At 38.4% G+C, this 27,679-nt stretch overlaps 1 protein-coding gene across 7 annotated transcripts in view; it reads right to left on the reverse strand.

Moving 5' to 3' along the window:
- The window catches only part of LOC132099020 (protein phosphatase 1 regulatory subunit 12A), a 64,015-nt gene that overhangs the window by 22,750 nt on the left and 13,586 nt on the right, over positions 1-27,679 (reverse strand). For all 7 annotated transcript variants that reach the window (XM_059505386.1, XM_059505385.1, XM_059505384.1 and 4 more), the window contains exons 2-7: positions 10,582-10,712; positions 6,968-7,086; positions 1,318-1,477; positions 502-646; positions 329-403; positions 155-246 (exon numbers count right to left, since the gene is read on the reverse strand). In XM_059505386.1, coding sequence (XP_059361369.1) covers positions 155-246; positions 329-403; positions 502-646; positions 1,318-1,477; positions 6,968-7,086; positions 10,582-10,712 — 722 coding nt within the window. The remainder of the gene's footprint in view (positions 1-154; positions 247-328; positions 404-501; positions 647-1,317; positions 1,478-6,967; positions 7,087-10,581; positions 10,713-27,679) is intronic.

A 27,679-nucleotide genomic window follows, 5' to 3' on the forward strand; every position in this document is an offset into this window, starting at 1 on the left:
AACTCTGATTGCAAACATATTTGTTTCCACACCAAAAGCTCTAGTGTGAAAACACCCCTAGAAAACTCAGGTGCACGGTAAAGTCAAGACATCGAGTAAACAGTAAATCAATCCCATTATAGTGGTTTCTCTCTAGTGAGCAGGAGCCATTTACCTCTTCAGTGGTTTCACAGATTGATTATTGTCCCCAGTAGTCGTCGTTTCTATTAAAGGAGACTTCTTAACATCCTTCTTTTCACTCAGAAGCTGAAACAAACACAGACAAGGCTCACAACAAAGCCAAATTATATTTACAATTGAAGATCCGATACCAGAAGTGAGAAATTACCAGATTCTGTTTCTTTTGCAGCTCTTCTAAATATCCCAAGATATCTTCATCGGCTACGTCAAACGCCGTCTGACCCTGAGGAGCAAAACTTGACATCGTAAGGGTTCAATTCAAAGCCTTTGAAGACGACTACACAGAAGCTAGAAGCACAGACAGAACCATAAATCCCATACCACTTTATTGACCATGTCCATATCGCACAAATGCTCTACTAGTATCCGGCAGGCCTCTTCTTTGCCCCAATGTGCAGCAGCGTGGAGCGGAGACCAGCCATCGTAGTCTTTAATATTTATATCATACCCTGCTTGGATTAAAAGCCTGCGAACAGTCAGAGCAACAGAAATAGCATGATGAGATTAGACAAATCTGGGTTTCTTGGATTTTGGTGCTGCAATCTAAGCTTGGCCTCATTTGCCAAAGGCCTGGGATATTGCGTGGACCAATGGGCTCATTTTTCTATTGCCTAGAAGGCAGGTTATGCATGCCAACAGTTAGACGTCAGTGGTCACACATAGAAATATGCATTAGATGTGAAGGTTTCTGAGATTCCACACCCAAAAAAGCAGTCTATCCGGTTACAATCCTCTTGTTTTGGTGCAGCGGCAGATGGAGCAGTTGTCACAGTCATTCAACTCTGACATCCACAGGCACCATAAACAGAGACGCTGCCTAAATCCTGACACACGTCCTGAGCTGTGTTTGTTCAACAGCTCACGATAATCTACTGTAATGGAGACAGATAAACAGGTTACAAACTGTCTCGCCCTGCGTACAAGACCCTTGGGATACTGAAAGAGTTGAAAGGAGAAGTATGGGATGACCCAAGTAAAGCAATAAAGCCTCTACACCTGCAGTACCAAAGATTCATTTGTTTCTACCTCCACTAGCTGCTAAATCTCACTTTTTTTGGCAAAAACAAAAAACAAACAAAAAAATATAAAAAACATTATCACAGGCAAAATCTTTCTTTTGAAGGCAAGCAAACTTACTTTATAACCTCAGTGTATCCCTTGGCGGCAGCGACGTGTAGTGCGGTCCCCCCAGACTTGGTGTGTCGGACGTCGTTGATCTGGCCGCTGTTAAGCCACTGTCGTGCATCCCTTAGCATGATCCGCTCCTCCTCTTTCCTGGCCGACTCGATATCCACGCCTGGAGCAAGATGATCTTTAGGATTAGTACATACACTTAACCTGCCCAAACTGTAGGACATTCAAGAAGGCTAACTATACGCAAATGCAAAATATATTGCACCTCGGCATGGTAAAAAGGTTTTTTTGATAGGATAAGAATGCTGAAATCCAATTAACAACCACAGAGGTTGACTACAGTGTAACAAGGTAAACAGTTTCAGGAATGACTAGTGTGTCTACTCTAAATGGTGTCAAAGGTTAAGTTTGTGAGAACAAAATTTTGCCCATTCCGTTTAAAAATTCAATATTTAATAAAAATTAAAATACAAAAAAGTTGAATAAACAGCTTTTATTGACTACTATCTGATATACAGTGCATTCAAAATAAGAGACACATTCTTTAAACTTCCAGGAAGTTCGCATTCTAGGGTTTAATTTGATATAATCATTTAACATTCAAGTGTGCAAAAAATTATTCTATGCATACTTGAATTATTTTATTGTTCCAAAATCACAACATGTAAACAAGTCCACACTGGAGGATTGCCAAATGGGTCACTGTGCCTCTAGTCTATATAACCTGACATTTACTGACAGCATTACGCTAAACAGGAAACAACAATAGAAACTTTGCAGCATGTAACTTTGAAGTAAGCAACCATTTATCATGTCTCTAAATGCTTAGCAACATCTCCACTGAGTGCAAAAGCAAAACAAGATCAGTGCTTTATATGTATATACAGAAATATAGCTGACAGCTAGTTGACCTTTCATTTTTGTCAGAATAAATGAATGTAAAAGGAGGCATCTCAGATTACGAACGAACAGCGTGAGTATCATGCCACATCCCTTATATGGCTACAAGCCTGACTGAATGGCCGGCAGGTGTGGCTGTTAGGAGAAGTCAAGCGATGCGATTAAAGTGACAGATTTTGATCCGTTTAGTTGAAGAGATGGGGCCCATATCTGACCAAAGAGTTGGAATGAAGTGAAAAAAAGATGGGGCCATGGGACAGAGATCTGTAGGAATTCCTGAGCAAATTCCATGACAGAGCTGTTCTATGTTGCAAGAAAATTCCAATCGTGGGAAGACATAAGTGAAGCCTGAATATCATAGTCTTTTCTGGTCTAAATGGGTGATGGACAGTAATTCTCCAAAATTCTTGAGAGATTTGTATTTGATGCCACGTAAGAGGTTAGGTTAAAACAAACCTTTAAACCTTTGTTTAAAAAACAAGAGACAAACTGACCTCCACAAGAGCACTAAACAGTCAAAAGCAGTGGACAGGAGCTGGGTTTTACAACTAAAGCAATCCCTTCAGGTCAGTTCAGTAAAACCCTGATATACTTGAAGCGATATCGAGAAACAAACTGGTGTGACATAATTTTGAACAAAAGACCAAAACAAAGTCAATTTGGCATTCGCATTGGGAGTTCGAAAAACGATTTTACAGAAAATTTCGCTCTAGCTGGTAAACTAACAAATTGGTCCGTAGTATTGTCATTCTAATTGATAGCGTTGAAATGTTTGCTAAAAGTAAACCGCTGCAAATAACTTCTCAGAGTATATTGGAGCCTTTAGGGCTCTTTTACATAAGGTACATTAATCCTTTTGATCCAAAAAGTCCGTTTTTGTCAGATAGATTATGTCACCAACCATGATGGACTTAGTGCCTCCGACGTATGATTTTCCGAACAACAAGAGCTGGAAAAATCTGTTGCGTTGAATAGGAGAGGCTCTCCGTCTCACCTGATCCCTGTGGAAATGAGCAACTGCTAATAGGTCTGAAGGATGACCCTGCTGAGGGGGTGGTGGTTGGGGTCTCTGCTTAAGTTTAACCTTTATTGACTGGGGTCTTGTTCAAAAGCAGACAGGAAGTGGGAAAAAAAGACAATCACATTAGAAGAGACTGAAGGTATTATACAACACTCACTCTTACATAAAGCCATCTCTGAGCTGAGAATAGTGCAGGGTCTTATAATACAATACATGGAATAATGCGTGGGCTCCTGTTCTAGCCTGACCAACGAACAGCAAGCATCTTTAGTCAGAAAGAAAAGGACATTCCATTTCAGCCGTTCAAACATTAGGGTTCACCAGCAATGTGATCTCTGAAGTCCTATGGTTGCAGAGGGGGAATTGTGTGGCAGACGTCTGCTGAGGTCTATCACACACGGTGACACTTCTCCAAAGCTGAAGAGTGTCCTTCAACTCTCATACGAAAGCTGACAGCTGCCATTGGCTGGGCCACACTGGATGGCCATAAGCGTGGGCTGAATTGCAAGGTTATATAACATGCTCTTAAAGAGTGCAGCATGTTTACAGCAGGGCAGAGCAATTATCAACAAATTCATGCCGCATGTTGAGCTGTTAGGAGCGATAAAGGATGAGCACAAGCTCAGTTTGTGCTCTCTGAGAATTGTCTTGCCGCAAAACCAATCTGAGGCTCACGTTTCAGCAGCTACTGTGGACTTACGGTTAGCCAAAGCCACAAAGGCTGAGGAAGACATGGGATTCTTCACAAAATAAAGAGAGAAAAAAAATAATTTGTATGCCTTGGTCAGCCAATACGAAATTTTCAAATGGCCAATACCAATATCTAATCAAAACTGACTCTGGGCTGTTTTTAGATTCTGGAACCAATGAAGTCAGTTCTAATAACTGGTCAAATTGCATGCTCATCAGCTTAAGTGATAGTCCGAAAATGGCCCAATATCAACGAATTAATCGCTCCCGATTCATTCTAAACTCATTAAATTTCTTCTTTTTCTTCCTTTTTTGTTTCTATATGTAAAATTGTACCACATGTCTGAGGGGCAAAACAGCTTCACTGTGTGTTAAAGGGTCATGAAATGAAGAAACATATATTTTTACACATATGAGATGTTACTCCATAACAAAAACAAACTCAAAGCGAACTATGAATTATTCCTGTGTAAATTATTCTTTTCTATCCTTCTGAAATGCCTGGATTTGAAATCGGGACAATTGTGATAAATAAACATACTTATACTTTAGATGACAGAGATTTTTTCACAAATAAATCAATATTTAATAAAAATATAGTTCTAAAGGAAGTAAACACTGTAATCAACTGAGCACTCAGTATTCTTGGAAGTTTGTGTGCATTGGGAATCATATTTTTCAAATGAAGCCAGGGTAACCCTCATTTTACATACAGCACACAGTGAAAATGTAAGCGTGTGAGCTGTGTGCGCTCAGGTGTAGCCTTTCACAATGTCAAATTAAAAGACCCGGTCTATTTGACTTTCTTCTTTCAGATGAATACCACCAGAGTTATACTAAAAATGATCTGGCTCTTTTAATCTTTATAATGGCAGTAAATGGGGCTCAGTTTTGAAATCCACGTGCGTTCACGAGAGAGTGCCAATCCGGCGGATGATGTAGGTGTAGCGTAAGCTCCAGTGAGAATATGCTAGTCTCGCGAGAACCAATTTTTGTTTACATGAAGGGAAACCCAGTCTCCTCTTGTCTTATATCGAAATCCTCCAACATTATTCTTAATTGTGCCCAGAGTTTTGTTTTGCTCTCTGCTCTGTGCTTCCGTGCTTGTCACTTCTCACTGGAGCATACGCTAAGCCTACGTCCTAGGTCATCCGGCTTGACGCGAATGTCTGCCAGTCAGCAGAATATAGAGATTACAGTTTATAAAGTTTTAAATATGGATATTTTTCTTTCACAAACTCATTTATTCACTTTAGAAGGCCTTTATTAACCCCCAGAGCCACGTGGATAAACTTTTATTATGGTGATTTGTATCTTAATCAAAATTCAATGAAGTAGTCACTGAGTTCACAGGCTTGAGAGTTAGGAAGGAGTGGCCATCTCTCACCCAGGATGGCTTGAGGTAGTGTTGTCAAAAGACCCGGTACTTCAGTACCAAGTCGGTACTAAAAAAATGAAAATGTGACGGTACCAGGTTTCTTTAAGTACCGGTGGTACCGAGGCCCCGCTCATCCCGGTTCTTGACGCACACAGCGCTATGATTTCCGCGAAGCAGAAAACGCAGACGGAATCTCAAAATCCAGTCATGATAATGAAACTTACATTTTAATATGGACAATCACGGAATTTGTCAAAGTTAGCATAAATTAATCAAATCAAATCTCCGTATGGACCATTCTTTAAATGTTAAGCCGCAAAAGATGGTTGAAATATGAATCCTGCATGTTCTGCGCGTCTCTGTGTGAATGAATGAATGGCAGAGACGTGCGGGTTTGTTTACTACATAGACTGAGCGTGAAACTTGCAGTAATTTCAGCATCTGCCGTCTCAATGAGGACATAAATACATAAACTACATCACCAGAACTGTTCTGAGTCACTTCACAAGCATTTTACCATTTCATTTGAGTAAAACCAGTGTCTAAATAAAAGTAGCCCATCAAAATAAGGGTTAATTTTTAAAGGCATTGTGCTAGAAATATTACTATAATTTAGTAGAATGTATGTGATACTGCTACTACTGTTGAAAAAATTTATAAAGCTTTATTTTTTAAAGAAATAATTCACACAATATTTCTTCCATGTTTAAATTTTAATATCAAAGCCCCTTTATTTATTAAAAAAAATGTTTAAATTTCATTAATAGACAAATTAAATTTGGGTGAAACTTGTTTACTGTTTTTCATAATTATATTACTTGTAGAAAAACTTGAAACATAATTGTAAATAAGTATAAAGAATGGCATTGGTTGTATTTTTAGTGATAAAATGTTTTTTTTTTTTTTTTTATTAGAATATTTTTGTGTTTTGCTTTGGTACCAAAATTGGTACCGAGAACCGTGGATTTTCACTGGTATCGGTACTGAATACTGAAATTTTGGTACCGTGACAACACTAGCTTGAGGGTGAATAAATCATGGGCTAACCCTTCAATTCTTCAAAAATTAGGTAGCCTGGAGCCTCAGCTGGGCTCTGTTTCATCTTCAAGTATGGCAAAGGCCAAAAAATAGAAAAACAATTCCATCTAGTTTAGGATCATTTAAAATGGGCATCAGCTAAAACGGATCATGTTTCTCCATTATGTAAGGGACCTCACTACAGCCGGCCACACAGACCTCCCTAAATCCTTTATGACTTTGCACACGCATGATATACCTCGGACGTCAAGTACCCAGCCAGGTCAACAAGCAAGTTAAGAGTGGACACAGGAGAAAGGGTGTTGTGTGTTAAGCTACCGGCTGAGCATGGCTCTAATATTAATTCTGAGTCAGTGCACCCGCTGGAGTCCTGCCAAGACTTGCAGCCTCAACTCGAGCACACAGCAGCTGGGAAAGTTGAGCATGATGCAAATATCACCACTGGCCATCCAAGCAAGGCAAATAATTTGAAGAACTCTGCTTCAGAATCGTCAGAAAGCAATGATCTCAACCACAGCATGACGTGGACATGAAACTAAGCCTTGTACACCCTTGCAAATCATTGTCATGAGAGAGATGAAGGTTGGAGTGCATGTGCAATGTGTGTCAAGGAGAGGCAGCAGTACCTTGCCGGTTGATCTCGTTTTGCAAAAGCTCCTCCATGGCCTCCTCCTCTGCGATATCCAATGGCGTTTCTCCCTCGCTGTTTACTACGCCAACGTTTGCACCTTGACTGATAAGATACCTGCAAAGACATGACAAAGTGTGAGATTGGTAGAGACACTAATACATCCGGAATATTTGGAAGTGAAATGACGAAGAAATGGAACGGGGCCTCATTTTACGGGACTCCCTTCACAGAAACCTCAAGTGTTGATTTGCATCTTAATCAAAATTCAGTGAAGTGGTCCTCCACCAGTTACTGGTTAACAGCGTGGATTCATGTCACTGAGTACATAGGCCTGAGAGTTAATGAAGGAGTGGCCGTCTCTTGTCTGAAAGATCGTTTCAGCATTGACCTTGGCGTGATCAACACACTGCCCTCAATAACCTCTCTGCTCATGTGTCAGATTCAAGAACCGCAGCACTAGGAAACAAGGCTACACAGACCTGCCCTTACTACAATCTGGATCACCTTACATATTAAGAGCAGCTAAACTAGTAGTTTCTTCTTAGAAATAAAACTCCTCTTGGCTGCAGGGAAAGAATTTGGGTAACTTTTGAAGAGCAAATTGCATTTTTTTTTTTTCTGGAACAGCCCTCGACCTTACTGTTCTTCAAAAACTTAGCATCTTCTTTGAAACTGATCATCGGCAATGCTTTGCTGAGATTATTAAAGAGGCAAAACTGATGTATTCGCCGTCAATCACAATTAAACGTATTGCAGGGCAGTCAGTATTTGACGTAAAACATTTGTAAAAAAAAAAAAAAAAAAAAAAAAAAATTTATACAAGCCAAGTGCGAAACAAAACAAAAAATCATAATTGACTATTCGGTTATTCTCAACTCAACTACTCACCCTGACCCATCCTTAATTTACATATTTTAAGGGTGGGGACACATTTATCATTGTTCTGCGAATCTTTGCAGGCAATAGTTATTTTGAAAAAGAATATTCCCTCACAGATTTAGCAATGGGTGGAAGTTGGTCAGGCAGATTTGACGCAGTGACCAACAGAAAGCTGCTCGGTTTGGCAGTGACTTCTGTGTGCGCTGTGCTTTATACCTTGCTACAGTATTGACAAAAGACAATGGTCCATTTTTGCCTGTGAACTTTCACGATTGTGACCGCACCTTAGGCCTAGGGTGTAAAATAAGCTATTTTAATATGGTTTTCAAGAAGAAAATTTGGAAAGTGTTCATTTACATGTGATCGATTATGTTCAATCTGTATATTTGTGCCTAATTTGTATATTTGAGTCATTAGGCTTGTGTTACTCTCTTTTGCCATTTTGTACACAATTCCTATTTCAGATTCTGGAAATGTTAGTCCTATCAACAGACACTAAACAGGTCAGAGTTCTCGCAATATTCAGGACAAAAGCAAGCTTGTTCCGTTTTACTGTTTGCCCTATTTAAAAGTCAGCTGATATTTTCTCTAGAGTGCTGTGTTCACTACAAAGATCTCGAGCCTCCAATATAGCTCAAACGTGAAATTCAATATTAAAAACACCCACAGCATATACAAGAGTGACACTGCCAACAACGCAACAAAGTCTCTAAAAAACTCCAATCAAGAATTGTCCATGACAAGTTATCATGGTTGACGTGACTTTATAAAATCACATTGCTATCCCAGAATGCACAGCAAAAGGCTAAGTGGAAAAAACACCCCCCACAGATTCAAAATGGAGGACGGGGAAGCAAAAATATTGATTATGAAAATTTATTCAATGCTGAAAAGTACAGAAAAAAATTCTAATGTTCAGCGTTATTTGTGTGGCCTACAGAGGTCCTGTCCATATAGAGGGTTCCAAACTGGTCACTTTTAAGGTTTTATGAAGGTCAGGAGGTTACCTCAGAAGGCCGCTGTATATGTAGGCAGCGACACAGCTCACTAGGTTATGAAACAGTGCTTCAAACAGCCAAATTCATCAGCAATTCATAGAAGAGGAAATGTTTATCAATTCTTAGTACAGGAAGAATGACTCATTAATAAGTGGAACTTTGGATTCCCTTCAAGCTAAGTGTCAGAGTGTTAAAGCATATGCAGCACAGCTATGATTTCAGCACAGGATAGGTGCTAATCCATCCAGTGTGGGAACAGAGGTCACTTGGGGCTTGGAACCTGGGCTGACCTTTTAACAAGGTAACATATAGCTGGCAAAACACCCTATCAACAGATCAGCCATGAGGGAGAGAGGAAACTAAACATGTAATAAGCATTAATATATGTTATATCACAGGCTTTGGCTGAAAACCTCACAAGTTAAGTGTTTCTTCAACGCTGTCACTAGTTTATTTGATTTGTCTACTAACATTTTCCAACTGTGTACATGCACTACTATTTTAAGTGTTGAGATTAGTGTTTTTTTTTTATGTTTTTGAAAGAAAATCTCTTCTGCTGACCGACGCTGTAATATTGGGAAATATTAATAAAAAAAATTAAAAAAAAGTATTTAAATATATTTAAAAATTTAATTTATTAATGTGATGCAAATACAGAATTTTCAACAGACATTATTCCAGATTTCAGAAACAAATCTGACTGATTGATTTGGTGCTGAAGTAACATTTCTAATTACTATCAATGTATAAAACAGCTGTGCCACCTGATTTTGACGTGTGTCCTAAGCACACACAGTTTGCAGTGCAGGCTGCAGTATTAATAATAGGGATGTGCATTTTAAGCAAAAATAATCATCGATAATTGCTGTGTATTATTTGATTAGTAGTTGATAATCGCCCCCCTCCCGCGCATGCACCCGCGCATGCACCCACGCATGCACCCACGCATGCACCCACGCACGCATAAACACACACCCATAAAATGAGAGAGAGGGAGAGACTGTTCAGGCTTTCAATCTGTATGATGAACTGGTTTAATTCATTAGAGAAAGGTCTATCCTAACCCAAGCCAATTGATGGTTTTATGATTGCTGAAACACATTAATATGACATAACCGAATGACGGAACTTATTAACATAACAGTCCGTCTATTATCAACTGCTCACAAGGCTGTAAGAGCCTATGGCATTTCTATTTTTAAAATGAGCATGAAAATTCATATCATTTGTAAAAATAGCCTTTTTATATATATATATATATATATATATATATATATATATATATATATATATATATATATATATATATATATATATATATATATATATATATATATATATATATATATATATATATATATATATATATATATATATATATATATATATATATATATATATATATATATATATATATATATATATATATATATATATATATATATATATATATATATATAATAACAACTCTTGTTATTGTTTTACTGAGGACGTTTTATCATCCAGCACTAAAACTCCTTTGTTTTGCTTTTTTCATATTTTTACATTTTACATCTAGGTCTGGGCCAAAGGTAAATCAAAAAGTAGCAAAAATAAAAGAAGGTTTTAAAGTGATAATATGAGAAAGAAGTTCAAATTTATTTTCGTTAAATAGAATCAAACCCTGGGACATAAAAACAGGCTGAAGATGAAGAAACACTTATGTTCTCTGTGGTGGGGAAGTGGGACTTACTCAGCGATGTCGAGGTATCCGCAGGAAGCAGCAGCGTGAAGGGGAATCCAGCCTTCATTGTCGGGCTGATTGATGCAGGCACCATGCTCCACCAGGAAGGTCACCATGTCCACATTATCATCTATGCAGGCCTGGAAAACAGAAGAAATTAGTTAACATCTAAGCAAGAGTACTATCACGCCTTGTTTTTTTATGTATTTAAGTGTTTGTTATAAATTTGTGTTAACATAGCATGTTAGTGTTGTTGAATTGCATGTAAATATAAAAGCAATAAACATAGTAAAAAAAAGGTACTGTCTAGCCATTTAGCATCTCTCAGAGTAAACTTTTTCAAATTATAGACCCTTTCAAAATAGTATTCATGCAACATATAGGCTAGCATTTTACTCTGGATTAAGATCAGTGGGAACCTATTCCTCTAAACAAAGACACATTATATCATCAGGTAACCAAAATGCCTTGAGGGAAATAAGGAGGTCTGTAAATAAAGATAGTCAGGACGATTTAGACTGATAACTTCCGTGCGCAGATGCGCAGTTGCGTCTGACTATATATGAACTGTTAGTTTATCAGTATGTTTGAAAGCATATTTTTTTGATTATTGGTGATTCCATAGTCTCTCTCGCGCACACCTGCGCGGTTTAAAACACCAAATAGTTATGATATGACAAGAACAAAGAGTCTCTCTCTTGTTCCACCCATGCACGATTATACTGTGTATCGTTGATCTCATGGGCTGACGATATGACAATATGAAAAATGGCCATATCGCCCAACACTAGTGGGCGATATATCTAACGAAATGATCATGTGCATCTAGTCAATCTGGTTCCGTGATTACCGCTAAATCACCTAAATCACCATCGGAGATGAGCGACGTTCATCAGTCTTGGCGATCATGTGACCTGTATAATTATCTTATATTTTGAGTGGGGCTTTCAGTGCCCACTGTCAAACTCGAACACCTCACAGTCTAAACTCCGTGACCTTGACTAGCGTCTAACCTCGGTTCTCCGTGTGCTCCCCTCTTGAACGGCTGCCCGTAAAATCTCCCGGTCTTACAGCTGGTTGCCATGACAATACCCTAGACAAGGAGGGAAACACGCAAACCAGCCTCACGTTCAGGGCACACGACTATCTGGTTGAAATCCTTGCCCAAATTTGGGCTGTTTACAGTACTGTAGTAGAAACGTGTGGGCCTCTGTGCTCTTATCAGGGCCTTGTCATGCTAGAGGTAGAGTAAACCAGGACTGTCCAAACAGCTAGCTTCAAGGATTCTGAAAACCTTTTACGGCTCTTTTTTTGTTTTTTTTGTACACAGCCTTCATCAGGATATCAAAATGACATCTCTCCTCTTATTAAATTTGCACTGGGACAATAATCGCTCCTCGCCAGCTACTCTTTTGGAATGAGTCTTTATAAAATATTCATTAAAAACAACTAGCAAAAGAAAAAGACCTCATTGTATTTTACTGCCATTATACATAATTAACTTAGAAAAGTGATACAAAACGCAATTAATCTGGAGATTTTTTTTTAGGGACGTCAAAATTTGGCCCAGTGCCTCATGTCATTTGCAAGTAAGCATTCCCTCTGCCCTTTAAAACACAGCATGTTTATTATAACTCAGCAGTTCCCACAGCCCAACAATGGCAATCTGGCATATTAATGGCTGTAATTGTTCAGGCCTGACAGGTGTGAGAGGCTGCCACCACATCAGGGAATGTAGAGCTGGTCTTTGAGCTAGAAGACAAGGGAAATTACTCTCCAAAGAAAAGGACGACTAAACTAATTCTGTAATTGTGCTTCTGAGCGCCATGTTGGAGTCTCTGGAGTCTACACTTGTGTTAAATGTAGGGGAAAAAAGCACTGTAAATTCCTTTCGGAACATGCACAGGGTAGCTCTAAGAACGTCATCTGTGTGTAATGAAGATAGATTTGGTATGTGGGCATCAAACTGATCTAGACAGACATGAGGTCTGTTTTTTATCTGTTGGAGCAGGTTACACATTCAGGAGACATTTGAGAGCTAATCTGACTATTAATGTTAGTAATCATGGCAAGGATTACATTCAAATCCCTTATCACTGATGGTCCCAGACAGTCACGTACAGAGATCACAGACATATAATGGCTCAATACTAAACAAGTCTCCATTTAAACCTCTTTGACAGAGCTGGAGAGAAGCATTTATGTATGTATGATGACCAACAGAAAGCTTTGGTTTGAATGTGACTTCAGTGTGAGCTGCGCTTCATACGTTGCTAAACTATTGGCAAAGCACCATTTTTGCCAGCAAAATGTTACAGAATTTCTACTAATAAGACCACATTTTAAAGGGATAGTTCACCCAAAAATGAAAATTACCATTACTCAAGCCATTCTAGATGTATATGAATTTTTATAGAGGAGTACAATCAGAGTAATACAAAAAAATGTCCTGGCTCTTCCAAGCTTTATAATGGTAGTGAATGGGGGTTGAGATTTTGAAGCAAAATAAAGTGTCTCCATCCATCATAAAAAGTGCTCCACATGGCTCCAGGGGATGAATACAGGCGAATGCACTTTGTTTTGCTTCAAAATCTTGACCCCCATTCACTGCCATTATAAAGCTTGGAACTGCTGGAACTTTTTAATAGGTATCCGATTGAATAAATCTGAAAGAAGAAAGTCATGTTAACCTAGAATGGCTTGAAGGCGAGTTAATCATGGGGTAATTTAAATTTGGTGTGAAACTATCCCTTTATGTCAAACTAACAATAATAATGATGCTTTGGTCACAAACTGAATTCCTCAGCTGACAGTCGTGTTGCCGTTAGTAAACAAAAAATCTGCAGAACTACGGAGATGAGCGACGTTCAATTAAACTCAAAAGGATTCCAGTCTTAAGTCAACAATAGACCACTTAAGCTGCTCTTAAGGAACAAGTGGTGAACTTCAATACACAAAAGCACCCCAAATACATCCAAACAGCTGCCGATCTGCCTTGTAACCAAAAATGTCAGCACCATGCGGTGTAGGATCTGGTCTGTGACGCACTGCTAAAAATAGAGGGTTTCAGACGTGCACAAGTCCACTCTCGGTTTTACTCTTACAGCTGATGCTATGATGATAGTACCGCATCTCATTTCTCGCAGACAGACCTATGCATGCAGAATTCAATCCGCAGTTAAGTAAAAAAAATTTTTTCATATGTCTGCCGAGCAGGAGTTTAATTAGAGATGGGTTCAGTGTACAAAACATCTACCTTTAGTGGACTTAAGCTTAACTGGATATATTTGAGACCACAATAGAGAATCCAAAGAGAGGACACTAAATGCCATTTTGTTTAGAGACACTTTTATTTTTGAACATCTGCAGATGCTTGAATCCTGGACGCAAATCAACAAGGTTGTAGGCTTACAGATATAATCACAGCACACACATTTATTCTCTTATCTTCACTCACCAAATGTTATTATGGACGCTTATTGTAAAAAAAATAATAATAATAATAATTGAGCTGGGCCATAGAGCTTGAAACAAAATTTCAATATTTGGAGCATTTTGACAGTGTTTGATATCTCAAGATTTAAGTATTTGCTCTAAAAGAGTATTTTTAATTATTTTCTTCAATCAGGGGAGCTTTGGTTCAACCGTTGCAAAGTAGATTTGCGAGGTTTCATTTAGTTGAACTCTTTTAAATAATCACAGTGTCACAATTACACAATGTTATTTCCTAGATGAACACAAGAAAGAATTAGATTAAACCGTTTATATACATCAACAGTAATATTAACCAGCATACTAAATCATTTTGAAGCAAATAATCTTCGTTAACTATTTAAAGTGTTTTACAGCATTTTGGTGGAATAAACTTCGGAGAAATCGCACAGGTTTCATTACCAATATTTTTATTTGTGTTTCGAAGATTTTTTGAAAGTCTTTTGTGTCCAGAACAACATGAGGATGAGTAAATGTTGACTTTAATTACTGAATTTTTTGTGAACTTTAATCCATTTTAGCATGCACAATATTCACCATATTGGTCAATTATTACATTGCCAAAAAAAAATAAAAATAATAAATCCTAAGCATCTCGCGTATTACCCGGCGCTAGTTTGCAGATCTGAGCATTTCCTCTTCATTGCATATATAATAAAAGTGGATGTGGACAATAATGCGGACAATATAATCTAGTCTAAAGGTCTAAAAAAAAAAAAAACAAAGTAAAGAAAATGCAGTTGGCAAATCTGACCCAGGACATCAGGGAACTTCTCATCACTAAGAGAAGGGACACTATGTACTCATTTCCAATAACACACTCATCACACAGATTCATAAACATTACAGACACATTAGAAGGTTTCCAACCAATCAAGCGCATTTTAAACAATCGCAAGAGTTTAACCCCTATATAAACACATATGACTGGATGTGAAAAACAGTGAGACATGAATCTGTGATTGCAAGACTGGCTGCTGAAGTGCCACATTACTGAAAAAGTCCAAAGGAGGAAGTGATGCTTCAAAGCAGCACTGTACCCTAATGAAACCTGGTCCTACACAGGCCAGCTTCTACAAGACCGACCACATCCAATGTCAGTAAGTTAAAAGTGAAGTGCGAAATACACAGAGACAGCTAAAAGTAAACCATTAGTAGGATGATTTCCCAGAAGTGTTTAAACACCGTGACCCTATCAAAACATCGCGCTGTTAGTTTGAGCATCATGACAAGCCTGACGCAGTTACATTGGCTAGTTCAATAAGTTCAGGGCAGGGGCCATGGAGGATGATGAAAGTTCTTGGAATAAATGTCCCAAAAATAATCACAAGCAAGAATAAAGGTATTGCTGCAATTTTATTTGGTAACACTAGAAGCAAGATATATAAAAAAAGAAAGAAAGAATACATTTATAATAAATTCCTTTTTTCTTTTTCTTTTTTATTACTGTGGATAACGAACTGTTGCAATACTCTTTGGCACAACAGAAACAATATTTTAAAAAGCAGAACAAATAAGTAAAATAAAACAAGAAGTTGCTGAAATCTTATTTGGTTACAGTAGAAACAAACAAGACTAATAAATTAAATAAAAATAATTAATTAAGCATAATGTCTACATGTTCAATGTTCTGATTTAACACACAACTAACTTGGATTTCAAAGAAGCATTTTAAATGGTTGACAGTGGACATGAGATGATGATGATGATGATAGAGCATCCAACAAACATGCCAGACGAGAAAAAAACCCTCTCTGACACTAAGAAAGAAGGGCGTTCATGACCCCTTCATCTCCTCAAGCATGCCATTCAATTTGGACAAGACAAACAGTGCTGATTAGAGCGTTATCTATAGATTAACTTAATAAAAGCACAATAAAGGATAAATATGGCTTAGATTACAGCTGAAACAATACGGTGCCAATCTTATGTGCCAGCCTAATCCAAAAACAACACAACGAGAGCTCTGACTACACTGAGGGAGAGAGATCTGAAGCATGCGACTGTTGGGCATGCGGAGGTGAAGCCCCGCTTGTTTCCATGGAAATGGGTCTCGAAACGAAAAAAAAAGAAAAGAGTTTGGTCACGTTGGCCTTTTGTAACTAACATAAATAAATAAAAGATGGGAATTCATTTAAAACACACCAGGGTTGTTCCAGCAGCCCCTGGAGACGGACTCTGCCGAGGAGGAGATGAAAAGAAAGTCTCACAGCTGATCCGACTTCTTTTGGAACAGTGTCGGGCGGCTGTGTTTGCAAGCTCTTCAGTTCGTCTTAACCAGTGCGCTTCTCATGGCCCTTTATGGTCAAACTCTGAACACATGATTACGGACCCCTGAACATGGGGTAAAAGTCTCTATGGACCAGCTGATGAGGTCTCTCCATAACAGATTAAAACCAAGAGGAACAATGACTGCCATATAGTAAAGCACAGTATATATCGACCTAAAGTATTCTTGGGTGAATTTCACAAAACGAGTCAAGGGTCCGGCTAATATTTCAACCATATATGAAAGAAAACTAATATGATATCTTACCATTAAATGTATTTAAATACATAAAAAATTTAATTGCTGTTTATGTCAGTAAAGCACCCGACCCTAATTTATACCATAAATAAATAAATAATTTACTATTGATTTTATAACTGGGGTATCATAAAAAAATAAATTACACATACAATATACACAAAATTGTCTATGCATGCCAATTTGACCAAATGCTATAAATGGATACAGTAAGAGGGCTACGTCATTTACAATCACATCACAACTACTCTATACCAACTCTATATTAACCATAACAAGAAAAAAAAAAATCTAATGCAAGTCCATCTCTTGCAGGTCAGAAAAAGGACACTGGGCTTTTTCCATACTTTAAAAGGAACTGTGACTTAAACCACCACAGTAGAGAGGAGCACAAACTCCCCCGTGTGTGCGTGTGTGTGTGTGTGTGTGTGGCAGCAGCAAGCCCATGAGTGATTATCTCCCAAGTCATCACGTGCAGCGTTTAGATCTAACTATAGCAGCACTTCACTTCAAGAGTAGAAGACACTTGACGCCCCCTCCCATCTCACTTCCTCTAGCAGCCCCTGTAGACTCTCAGCTGAAAAATCAGGACGCTTTCCTAATCCTGCAGTTCTCTTCCACCATTCCTCCTTCAGCAAACAATCAAAGTAAACGTATATTAAAAGGTCATGCATGATGGAAAACAAAGACCTGATGTACCATGTAGACATATTTACACTGACAACACAGAAGTCTCTCTCCAGTCTACCCAGACCATTTATAGAAACCCAGTTGTTAAAACGGAAATTGAAGTCATAACCATGAGCACATTAAAGAGAGAGTTCACACAAAAATGAAAATTAGGTCATCATTTACTCTCCTCTTGTTTCAGACTTTAGTTTTTTCTTCTTCTTAACGCAAAACAAGATATTGTGAAGAATATTGGTACCCAAAGGGTTGACGGTAGCCATTGACTTCCATAAAATGTTTTCCATACTATGGAAGACAATGACTAGAATCAATTGTTTGGTTTCCACCATGCTTCACAAGATCTTCTTTTGTAATCAACAGAAGAAACAAACTCTTTTCTGTGAAAATGTATTTTACTCTGCACATAGAACATCAGTCAGTGAGAATTTATGCACATTTATTTGTTGTATTTAAATGTAAATAACGCATTTTAGAGGGGAAAAGTGTAAAAACTCCTGCATTAAACTTCGACATTTAGAGCAAGCCTGCATGTGTCAACCAAATAAAGCACAACACAGAAAATAGCCATTTGTTTAAAAAATGCAAAACTACTATTTGTTTATGAATTTAGATGTAATGAGTCATTATTGCAAGGATTTTTTTTTTCAATGAGAATTTTTAGAATTAAAAAAAAATTAAATTATAATGTCTCATTTAAAATATTAAAATAAATTACCATTCAGTTTAAATGTATAATTGTTGACAGAAAAAGTGAACTGAAAAGGTGTGTGCTGCAGCTGGCAAAGTGATAACGCCCAGAAGCCAGAGGTGGTGTGTGAGCCAGCTGTCTTTGGCATTCCTCAGTTTAAGTGGCCAACTATGTTTCCTTCAAAGTCAGATCGTGTGTGCACAAACTCCAGTCCTTTGATTCTTGGTTAGATGCAGCTGCTAATGAGTAAGGAAATCCTCAAACTGCTCATGGAATTAACTAGATTTTGCAACAGGTTAAGCCACCTACAGTATATAGAGCTTTGGGTACTGCTAACAAGGCCTGGTATCAAGTTCAGGCCATCCTTAAAAATATTTCGGTTTGCAGTAACAGTAATTAAAAAAAAAAAAAAAAAAAAGGGTCGGTAGGTTGGTCTATTTTTTTTTTTTTCAAGTTTCAATGTAAAAAAAAACACAAACAAATTTAAATCTTGTCAAAAACATGTTTATTGCATGAATTTCAGGTAAGAAAAAAAAATGAGGTACTGTTATACTTGCATCCAACGCTAGGTGTCACTGCAACCTACAAATGAGAGAACGTTTACTTTTCTTTCTTGGGTTGTCACTTTTGTGAAAAAAATCCTGTTTGATTTGAGTGATGTGTTCATTGAATCGATTGTAAAATCTATTTTGCATGTTTAAATAAGTTTTATACGGCAAATAACACCAAATATAGGTAATATAAGGAAGCTGCCTTATGAGCCCCGGTACTTCACAGTCCGTGTTCCATTCCATCTCGCTGCGCACAGCCATGTCTACACAACTTTCAAAGGAGGACGAGTTTGACACGCAGTATCTGCTGTCTCATCTTTCACATCGTGTACGCGCACAGTCAATGCACACAGTGTGTGGACGGCCGAAGTATACTTGATCTTTATCAGTGGCGCACGAGATGCTATGACGAAGTATGTGGCATTGCATTATAAGGTTATGTTAGCCTATCCAGTTGAAGCCACTACACAAAAAAAAAAACATCAATGTGGAGAAGATCTTGTTTACATCAAAATTGAAACCAAGCCGTTCACACAGAACGCATATTTCGCGCATTTTCTAGAGGGACACCGTTGGACTCACGTCTCGTACAAGAGAGCAGCATGTTTAGAAAGACATGTAAAATTAATGTATTTAATTTAATTTTCTAAAAATATCTCGAGACTTAATGTTGGGTTTTTGTTCCCCATCCCACTGCATCTCATGAATGAAAAAATGTATTCTGTGTGACTGGTTTTCTGCCCTTTGTATTTATTTAACAATGCATGCATACATGACGCTGTGTTTTTATAGTTCTTTAAGCAACTTAATAATAATTGTTCATAAAAATTATTTTAAATATTATGTTGTTTTTTCACAGTCATGTATTCTAATGCTTTGAATAAACGTGCAGTAATATTTTGCTCGATGCGATCTTGAGGCCTCAGAAGAGAAGCAAAAAGCTTTTCTTCACCCTAACTGAAATGCATTTTAAATTCGAATACAATTCGTGCCAAGTTAAAGCGGTGTCGAGCTGTTTTAATGCATTTTTTAGATGTATTATGGTGCCCGAACCCGTATGACTTTGAACAGTGACCGCAAACGTTTTGTTTACTGCAGCTGCAGCCATCTTTACCAAGCGCGAACCGTTGACTGACAGTGAATGAGAATATGAGACGAAGCGCAGGCATAGTGTGACATCCGTTATAGACGTCACAGGTTTTTTTTTTAATTAAGGAAGATGGCCTTCGTTTGTATGTAGGCCTAGAAAATGTATATATTTACAATACTTAAATATAATTTATATTATTTTATTGCTTTTGCATTAGTAGTTTGAAGAGTAAAAAAAATAATTGGTCGTCTTAACACAAATTTACAATCGGCAAGTCGGTCGGACTAAAAGCAAAAAAAAAAAATATGAGTCGGTCCTAAATTGACAGGATCGGTCGGGTTACGGCAAACAAGAATATTTTTAAGGATGGCCTCAATACCTTTTAGACACAGACCGAACTGCCTCAATAACAGAGTGTCTTGCCGTTCGGTACCAAATTTCGATACCCAAGAGATTAATCTCATTAAAGTCAGTGAGCCAATAAGCATGCAGCATGCTTTATGTGCCTAAATCAGTGTTTGGCTCTGGTGAGTCATGAAGAAAAACGCATGTTACGTGACCATTCATTCACACTGTAGCATCATGCTACATATAAGACAATTTATAAAACGTATCCAATGCTTTTACTCACTTTAAACCACCATGGAGTGTTTGTAATAACCTCCAAATGCAATCTAATGAGGATTTTAGTCATATAATGTTGCAGAAATATGTTTTTTGTAGCCTTTTACATCAAGCTAATCGCTACACCTGCTTAGCATTTCTCAGGTAAACACACTGTATTGTAATGAAAATAACCAGAATCTCATGAAAATCACATACAAATCATATACTTTCATAATCATCTGTTTATTAGCTTCATGTTTACTCTCGATAAATGTTTTTCTGGAAGTGTAACGCACGTTTGTCTTCAGAGACAGGGCGGCTTGTGAACATGTAATACGAAGGGGCTTTCACACTAGCAAAAGTATTGTATAGTTCCGGAACCGGTATCGAAGTATCTGTATTGATATTGAACATTTTTGAACAATACTAGCCCTATTTTGAACCTACACAGGAAAATCCTTTGGTCACGTCATAAAAACCACGTTTATGATATTTTTGTTGGTTGGCAGTCCCTGGTCATTAAATGATTCCGTTATATGAAAAAGAGCAACTTGGAGACTGCTCAAATTACCTTATTTCGTGTTTAATGGAAGAAGAAAAAAAAATTCCTTTTTACTATTAGTCTCAAGAAAAGTAGAACTGCACGCCAAAATAAAGGGTCTGAGACAGTGACAGTCAGCCAATATTGCCTATTAAAAAAAACCTGCTTTGTCTTTGTACTATTATTATAAATAGACTATCAAGAGGATTTGATAATTCACAGAGGCTAAGGCTCACTTGAAACTCTGGTCCTTAAGCAGAGCGTAACAATTTGCTTTGCAAGTTTCTTTACAAACAGCAAAAAAGCCTCCGCTGGTTGCCAAGATAGCTTTAGACTTTAAAACAAACATTTCTGCAAACTATATGCAAACTTTCTTTTTATGGGTTCTCAGAGCTGAAACAACGAATCGATTTAATCGATTAAAATCGATTATTAAAATAGTTGTCAACTAATTTAGTCATCGATTCGTTGCTAAATAACTTTTATTTGCCGTAAGCGGCTCATTTTGTGCATATTTCAAATCTGCGGTGACCAAAGTGTGGCAGTAATGAGCCACCGGAGGTTTTACTCAGCCAGTACAGCAGGAGAAGTAGCGAATAGCCAATAGCTTGCCTCGTTTTATGTCACGTGCTTCCCGAACAGCGTCTCTGCCATAGACATGTATAGAAAGCCTTTCTGTACATGTCTATGGTCTCTGCAGCATTCAGCAGGATGTGGGAGTACTTTACTTTGAGCCTTCAAAAAAGAAGAGTAACCTGTAAACTCTGCACTACTGAACTGTTTAAGGGGACGTTCACATATCGCGTCTTTTGCGCGCTCAAGTTCGTTATTTCCAACACCGCACCGCATCGAGTTAAAAACATCTCAACTTTTCAGAATGCAGCAAGCGCATCGCGGGTCATGTGACAAGAACTAACCAATCAGCTTCATCCTTTCCCGTAACAACGTTAAAAGCTCAGTCAAGATGAAAGGAACAGCTGATCATAGTTGTATATGGATTTCCATTTTGAAATAAATTTAGTAGCAGAGCTACTGCAAGCGATTTTTTGAGCTGCAAATCCATTTATTCTTTGCTGAAATTTCCGCGTCTTCAAGGAGAAAGCACGTCATGGTTGCTTAGCAAAGGCAGACGCCTCAGGGGCGCTTCTGCCCGAGTGCTTTGTAAAGGAAGAGAAAGCGGTGCACCTAGCGTTTTCCACGCGTTTTTAGGCACGATATGTGAACGGCCCCTAAGACTTTCATTTGTGCAGATTCTCCAGTACAATGTTGTTTGCAAATGTTTAGTCGTAAAAGCTGATAACATTGCTTTTTAACAGTTAACATTTAAAGCTTTACAAACATGTTCTGTGATCAGTTTGTCGTTTACCAGTTCAAAATTCAGTCGTGCAGCCTAATTATGACTGAATGAGAGAGATAAATGTTTAAAGATATTTGAAATGCACTTTTTTTCTAAGTATTCACTGCTCTTTTTCACACAGCAGGTTTTTTGTGCGTGTCCAATTTTTTTTTCTGGACAACCTTCTGATGGATTTTACTTTAAATTGTGAGTTCCATTCAGGTTTCATGCCATTGGCACTTTTTTCGAAGGATTGTTTACAATTTCACAGCAAAAGCTATAAAGCTGTTTCCCAGTAAATAATAAAATACAATGCACTGCAATTTTATTCTGTTTTATCCTTATTCTTCGTGAAAATATGTTCTGAAAGATTCCTTAATAAGCTTTGTCCGGGATGTTAAACTACTTTAGGAGCTCTAAGGACTGCCATGGTGAAAACATTATTTGATATCTCCTTGTGAAATTTGCTAGAGTATGGGTCAGTGTTTTGATTGCAGAAGAGTTCGACAAAGGATTACTAACACAATAAAACAACTCCAGGTATATTTTTAATGAGGATATGACAATGCAAAATGGTTAAAATCTCTTAAAAATCTATGCTGAAGGATAAAGACCCTTTATTAATAATTTACTTGGGGAAAAAATGGAAAAAACTAAAATATAAGCACATAAACCGATTAATCGTAAAAATAATCGACAGATTAATCGATTATCAAAATAATCGTTAGTTGCAGCCGTAGTTCTCATATCTTAAAGCATGATGCTCTGCCTACAGCCATCACAAAACTCATTATCTAGTTCTAAATGTTTATTACTGAGTGGAACATGATAACCTCTAAGTATCGGTCACGAAAACCCAAACACAGTCGATCAATGGGCCGGTTCAAAATGCAAAATATCACACGCGACCAAATAAAAACCATAATGCTGCCTTTTTTATGAGCCAGCACTAGCTTACGCAAAACAAAAGATAGGGAATACAGTCTAATGTCAGATAATGCACATGTTTGCTTCAAAGGGAAATCCAATTCCGTCCCTTATAAAGCAACGTAGCAATGATACTATGCTCCCGGACGTTACCACTGACCCGATCATGTCTCGCTTTCTCAAGCAGCAAAGGCCACCTAGCGAGGCTGCAGTCGGGCCCGGCTCTATCATACCACTGGAGAAATTCCCAGAGAAGTTCCACACCACAGCTCTAAGCCCCGAGCCAGCAAGAGCCCCGCCTCCTCTCGCTACATCATCAATGCACCAGCACACAGCCACTTCCACAAAAGGAATTCCTGCTTGTGCTGTGTGTGTGTGTAGAAAGAGAAAGAAGCACACCGAGAGAGAAAGACTTAGCCTGTGCTACAAAAAAACACGTGATCATGCGGAATAAAAATTCACACTTCACAGGATCTCACAGCTGAATTCGACTAAGTTTGCAAGGTTTGTGAAATTAAATGTTCATTAGTCATTCAAAGATTTGTTTAAATAATATATATGCATTTTTGCTTCCTGCCGACGCCAAACGAGAAAGTATTATGTTTGCCTTTCTATTACTAATAGGCCTAATATAAAAGCAATCGTTATAATACTTTCTGTATACATTAATTCCTTTGTTTAACTGTTCTATCTGTTTATTAGACAGACTTTTATCCGTATATTAGACAGAACGGTTAACAATGACGACGAACAAGCTCAGGCGCTGCCCCTCTCAAAGCCGTCAAAATATAAGTCCCGCTTTGAACACATCGGCCAAACAGAAAAACTTATCAGCCAATGCCGATATTTAAAAAAAAAAAAAAGCCAAATATCGGTCGATATATCAGCCTTGCCGGTATATTGGTCGACCACTACAAAAGATGACCAAATTAATTAATTTTTAAAAAATGCTACTACTCTACTGTAGGAGTCTATAGAGAGGGTTACATCTTTACTAGAGAGAGAGACAGAGAGACAGAGAGAGAGAGAGCCTTACTTTGCCTTGCCAGCCACTGAAGACCATATATGGCCCTGGGATTCCCATGGAAAAAGAGACTGCATTGTAGAGGTAGAGGGAAAACAAGGAAGAGATTGTAAGTATACATTGCACTTTGGCTTACACATGGCAGCCAAAACAATACCGGCCGGCAAGAGCCAAGTTTGCTTCTATGAGCTGTGGCCATAGAGGGGGATGCTGGCTGAAATTAGGTCTAAACCGCCAGGGTAAACAGTACACTTGTATAATGCTGTAGCCACTTGGTGCCCCATCCTGGCATTTAGACTAAAATGCAGACCATCTGCAACTGCCATTTCTCTAGAAGTGTCAAAGGCTGTTCACACAGAAAGCTCAAACAAAGCCTTTGAAGCAGAGTAAAGGATACGATCCATATGGGTATGGATGGAGCAGCATTTTGGGAGAGCAGAGTTTGAGTCTCAGCTCGTGTTCCTTTCCCAATCTTCTGCTCAAGTACCAGTGCTTTTTTAAAAAAGAAACCAGTTCTGAAAAGAAATCGGTCCTCAATTCCAAATTGTTTGCAAGAAGTGATTCCTACATAAACTCGGAACCCAACTCTATCAGGTGGTAGATCATGCCAGCTTAACTGAAATCTGTTGCTCCATGTCACCTAAAAAAAAAAAAAAAAACCTCCTCTCTTCATGTATGAGTGCAAAAACTGTACCTTAGAGTACAACAGCTTGTCGCTGGGGCAGTGTCCTCAAAGGTACAGCTTTGTAACTCATCTACCCCTAAAGGAAAAGTAAAGAAACTAGGATACTGATGGTACTGCCCCACTGACAGGCTAAAGGTACAGTTTCAGTATATTTCCTGTGGAATTAACTGGTTAACTTTTGCCCTTATGTGCACAGGAGCACTCCATCAATCTATATCTATCATCAGCAATGGTGGCTCCAGGGTGGCCTCGACATGCGTTTGCAGTTTGTTTGGAGGTGCATGGTTAGGGGTCCGGTCAGGTTTAAGGGCTTGCAGCGGTGTCAATGTCTAGGATCTGTCATGCTCTAGAGAGCTGCTTAATTACACATCCCTGAAAGACGAGGATTAGGAGATGTTGAGGGCCAGATGACTGTGTGGCTTCCTCCACAGATGGAGCTACTGCTGATGACGAAAGGACATAGATCACCAGGAGGATGGAGGCTATGAAAGAGAAAGTGAGCAAGAGAAAGGCGTTTCGATGTTTCGTGGTGATTCAAGTGGGAAGTGTGTAAACACTGGGAAAGACGCAGAAGATCTGGGAGAGGGAATGCGAAGGGTATATTGAAGAGGGTGTTGAAAGATCTAGGTCAGCTTGGATTTCCGAAAGGACAACTGGACCCACCTGGATGCAATGAGCGGTAATTAACAGCCAGATCTAGGGGTGGGTGAAGATCACTTGTAACGCCTTGTGAGGAAATGAAAAAAATAAACACTCACTTCCTGTTACACTCTGACAAAGGTTTTTTTTTTTCAACACCCTTTTCCACTCTCTCAACTGACCACCCCCCTCCACCCGTTACTGTCTGATAAGCCCACACTCAAACAAAGAACAAAAGAACACACCTAATAAATGCACACAAGCAAGAAACAAAAGCTCGGGAGAAGGTCAGAAGCAGCTGACCTTCACCCCAAATGACTGCTGCACCATAGCCATTTTGGAACTGTACAAATTTGTGTACATGTTTTCTGTCATCCACTTGCATTTCTCATCTCCAATCTGTGAAAAACCCAAACAAGCATTCCGACATCTGGTGACTGCAAGCTACAAGCTCTAAACATTTGATTGGCTCCATCTGGACAAGAGCACAATTCACGATGTTCCACGCCCACACACGCTGACAGTCTTTTGTAAATGTATAATGTCGACCGCTGTTGACGTTCCTCCGTTTGTGACTCAACCTCCCCAACCGTGATTGCATGCTCACTTTCAAGAGTGTGACCCCGATTCCTAAAAATCAGCATGAAGTAATGGGGTGTGAGATGGTACAAAAACATGGTTAACATGATAGATGTTTTTGTGTTGGTCATTGCAGCTTCTAACTAGTTTTTGGCAATGTAATGTAATTTAAATCTATAATATAAAACCTACACAATAGTCACCACAACAAGCATACAGTGTTTGATTTGGGAATGTTCCATTATGATCAACTAGTCCAATAACCAACTAAGGAACTAGTGAATTTAGATTTCTTAAGTTTTAGTGGCAATTCATTAAAAAGTATAATGCATCTTCTCAGAAAAAGATGTCTTAGACTACACTGTGCTTGTAGTCCTAGAAAAAAAAATTGACCGTCAGAAGCATGCAAAAAAAATAAAAAATTATATAAATAAATATTAACTGAGCAGTAGGTGAATAATCTCTAAATTCATCCCCTTCAGCCATCAAAGCACCACCTTCAACAAATTGACAGACAACAACTTGCTTCGAGCAACATATTATCATTATTCATACTAAAGAGGAAATATTTGCAATGAATCCTCTATTGGACCTCCACTGATCTTACACCATATATCTCTATATATTACAACAAATACATTGCTCCATTAAAGCAAATGATATCTGTAATGTCAGAGGAGTTCAATCTTGCACTAAAACGCTATCTATATGCATCTCTGTGATGCAATAACTACATTTTATTCTTGAATGGGCCATAAGCAGCACATCGTTACAGACCTCAGCAAACAGTTAATACCATTTTTGTAAATAAGCCGCTCTGATTCAGCTCTTTGAAAGTGGCTGCTCACTTCCCAAAAAAGTTTGTTTGAGCTGGTCTATAAACACATTAGAGGAGTAAATTTCAAGTAGGATGTTCTTTTTCTCTGAAGCACTGATTTTAAAGTGCTTCTTGGGAGTTTAAGTGAGATTTTTTTTAGAAGACCTTCACTAAAATTTCAAAACAAACGTTGAATAAATTAGGTTGATTCCAACAGGCGGCTTTACTAAACGTATTCTTGAAACACTGTGTAAGGATGGGCAGAGGGAAGGTACTAGCGCTGTGCCAGCTTACACACTTTTAAAAATGACTAGTAGGTTGCCTGTATAATTAGGCTGGTTTAAGGCTCACCTCACCAAATAGGACACATTTCTCAGGTTGGATCTAATAACATGAGATGCTTTCAAAAACACATTGTCTGCAGGCTAATTAAATCACTGCTAGCTATTGGTTGACTAGTCAGTCAATCTGACCTATCCCTAGAAGTTAGCCTCAAAAAACATTTAGCAGCAGCTTTTTACTGTGCTTAACAATTATTGCCAGAGGCAGTCCACCTTTGCCACTTTCAAACATGTATCAGGACCACAAACTTCAGCTACAAGCAGTTCAGAATTCATGCATGCATTTTAATCACTATCCTGCAGTCCCCTCTCCAACCAGAGCAAGAGAGACCTTCCCTCACACCCTTGTGAGGAGGAAAAAAAGAGAGAGAAAGGCATGTGAAGGAAAACCTAAGCTGAGGTCATTCCACTTGGATCCAGCGCAGAGGACATGCCTCATGTCTGACGGCTGAGCTGAGAGGTTCCTCTGCTTTTTCTGAGAATTTCCCTGGAATTCTGCAGAGTGAAACACTTCTGACTACAAATCAACCATTATAGCCTTATATAGTTCTGAAGGACAGCCAATTGTAGAGGC

Source organism: Carassius carassius, chromosome 22 (genome assembly GCF_963082965.1).
Source record: "Carassius carassius chromosome 22, fCarCar2.1, whole genome shotgun sequence".
Classification (NCBI taxonomy): Eukaryota; Metazoa; Chordata; class Actinopteri; order Cypriniformes; family Cyprinidae; genus Carassius; species Carassius carassius.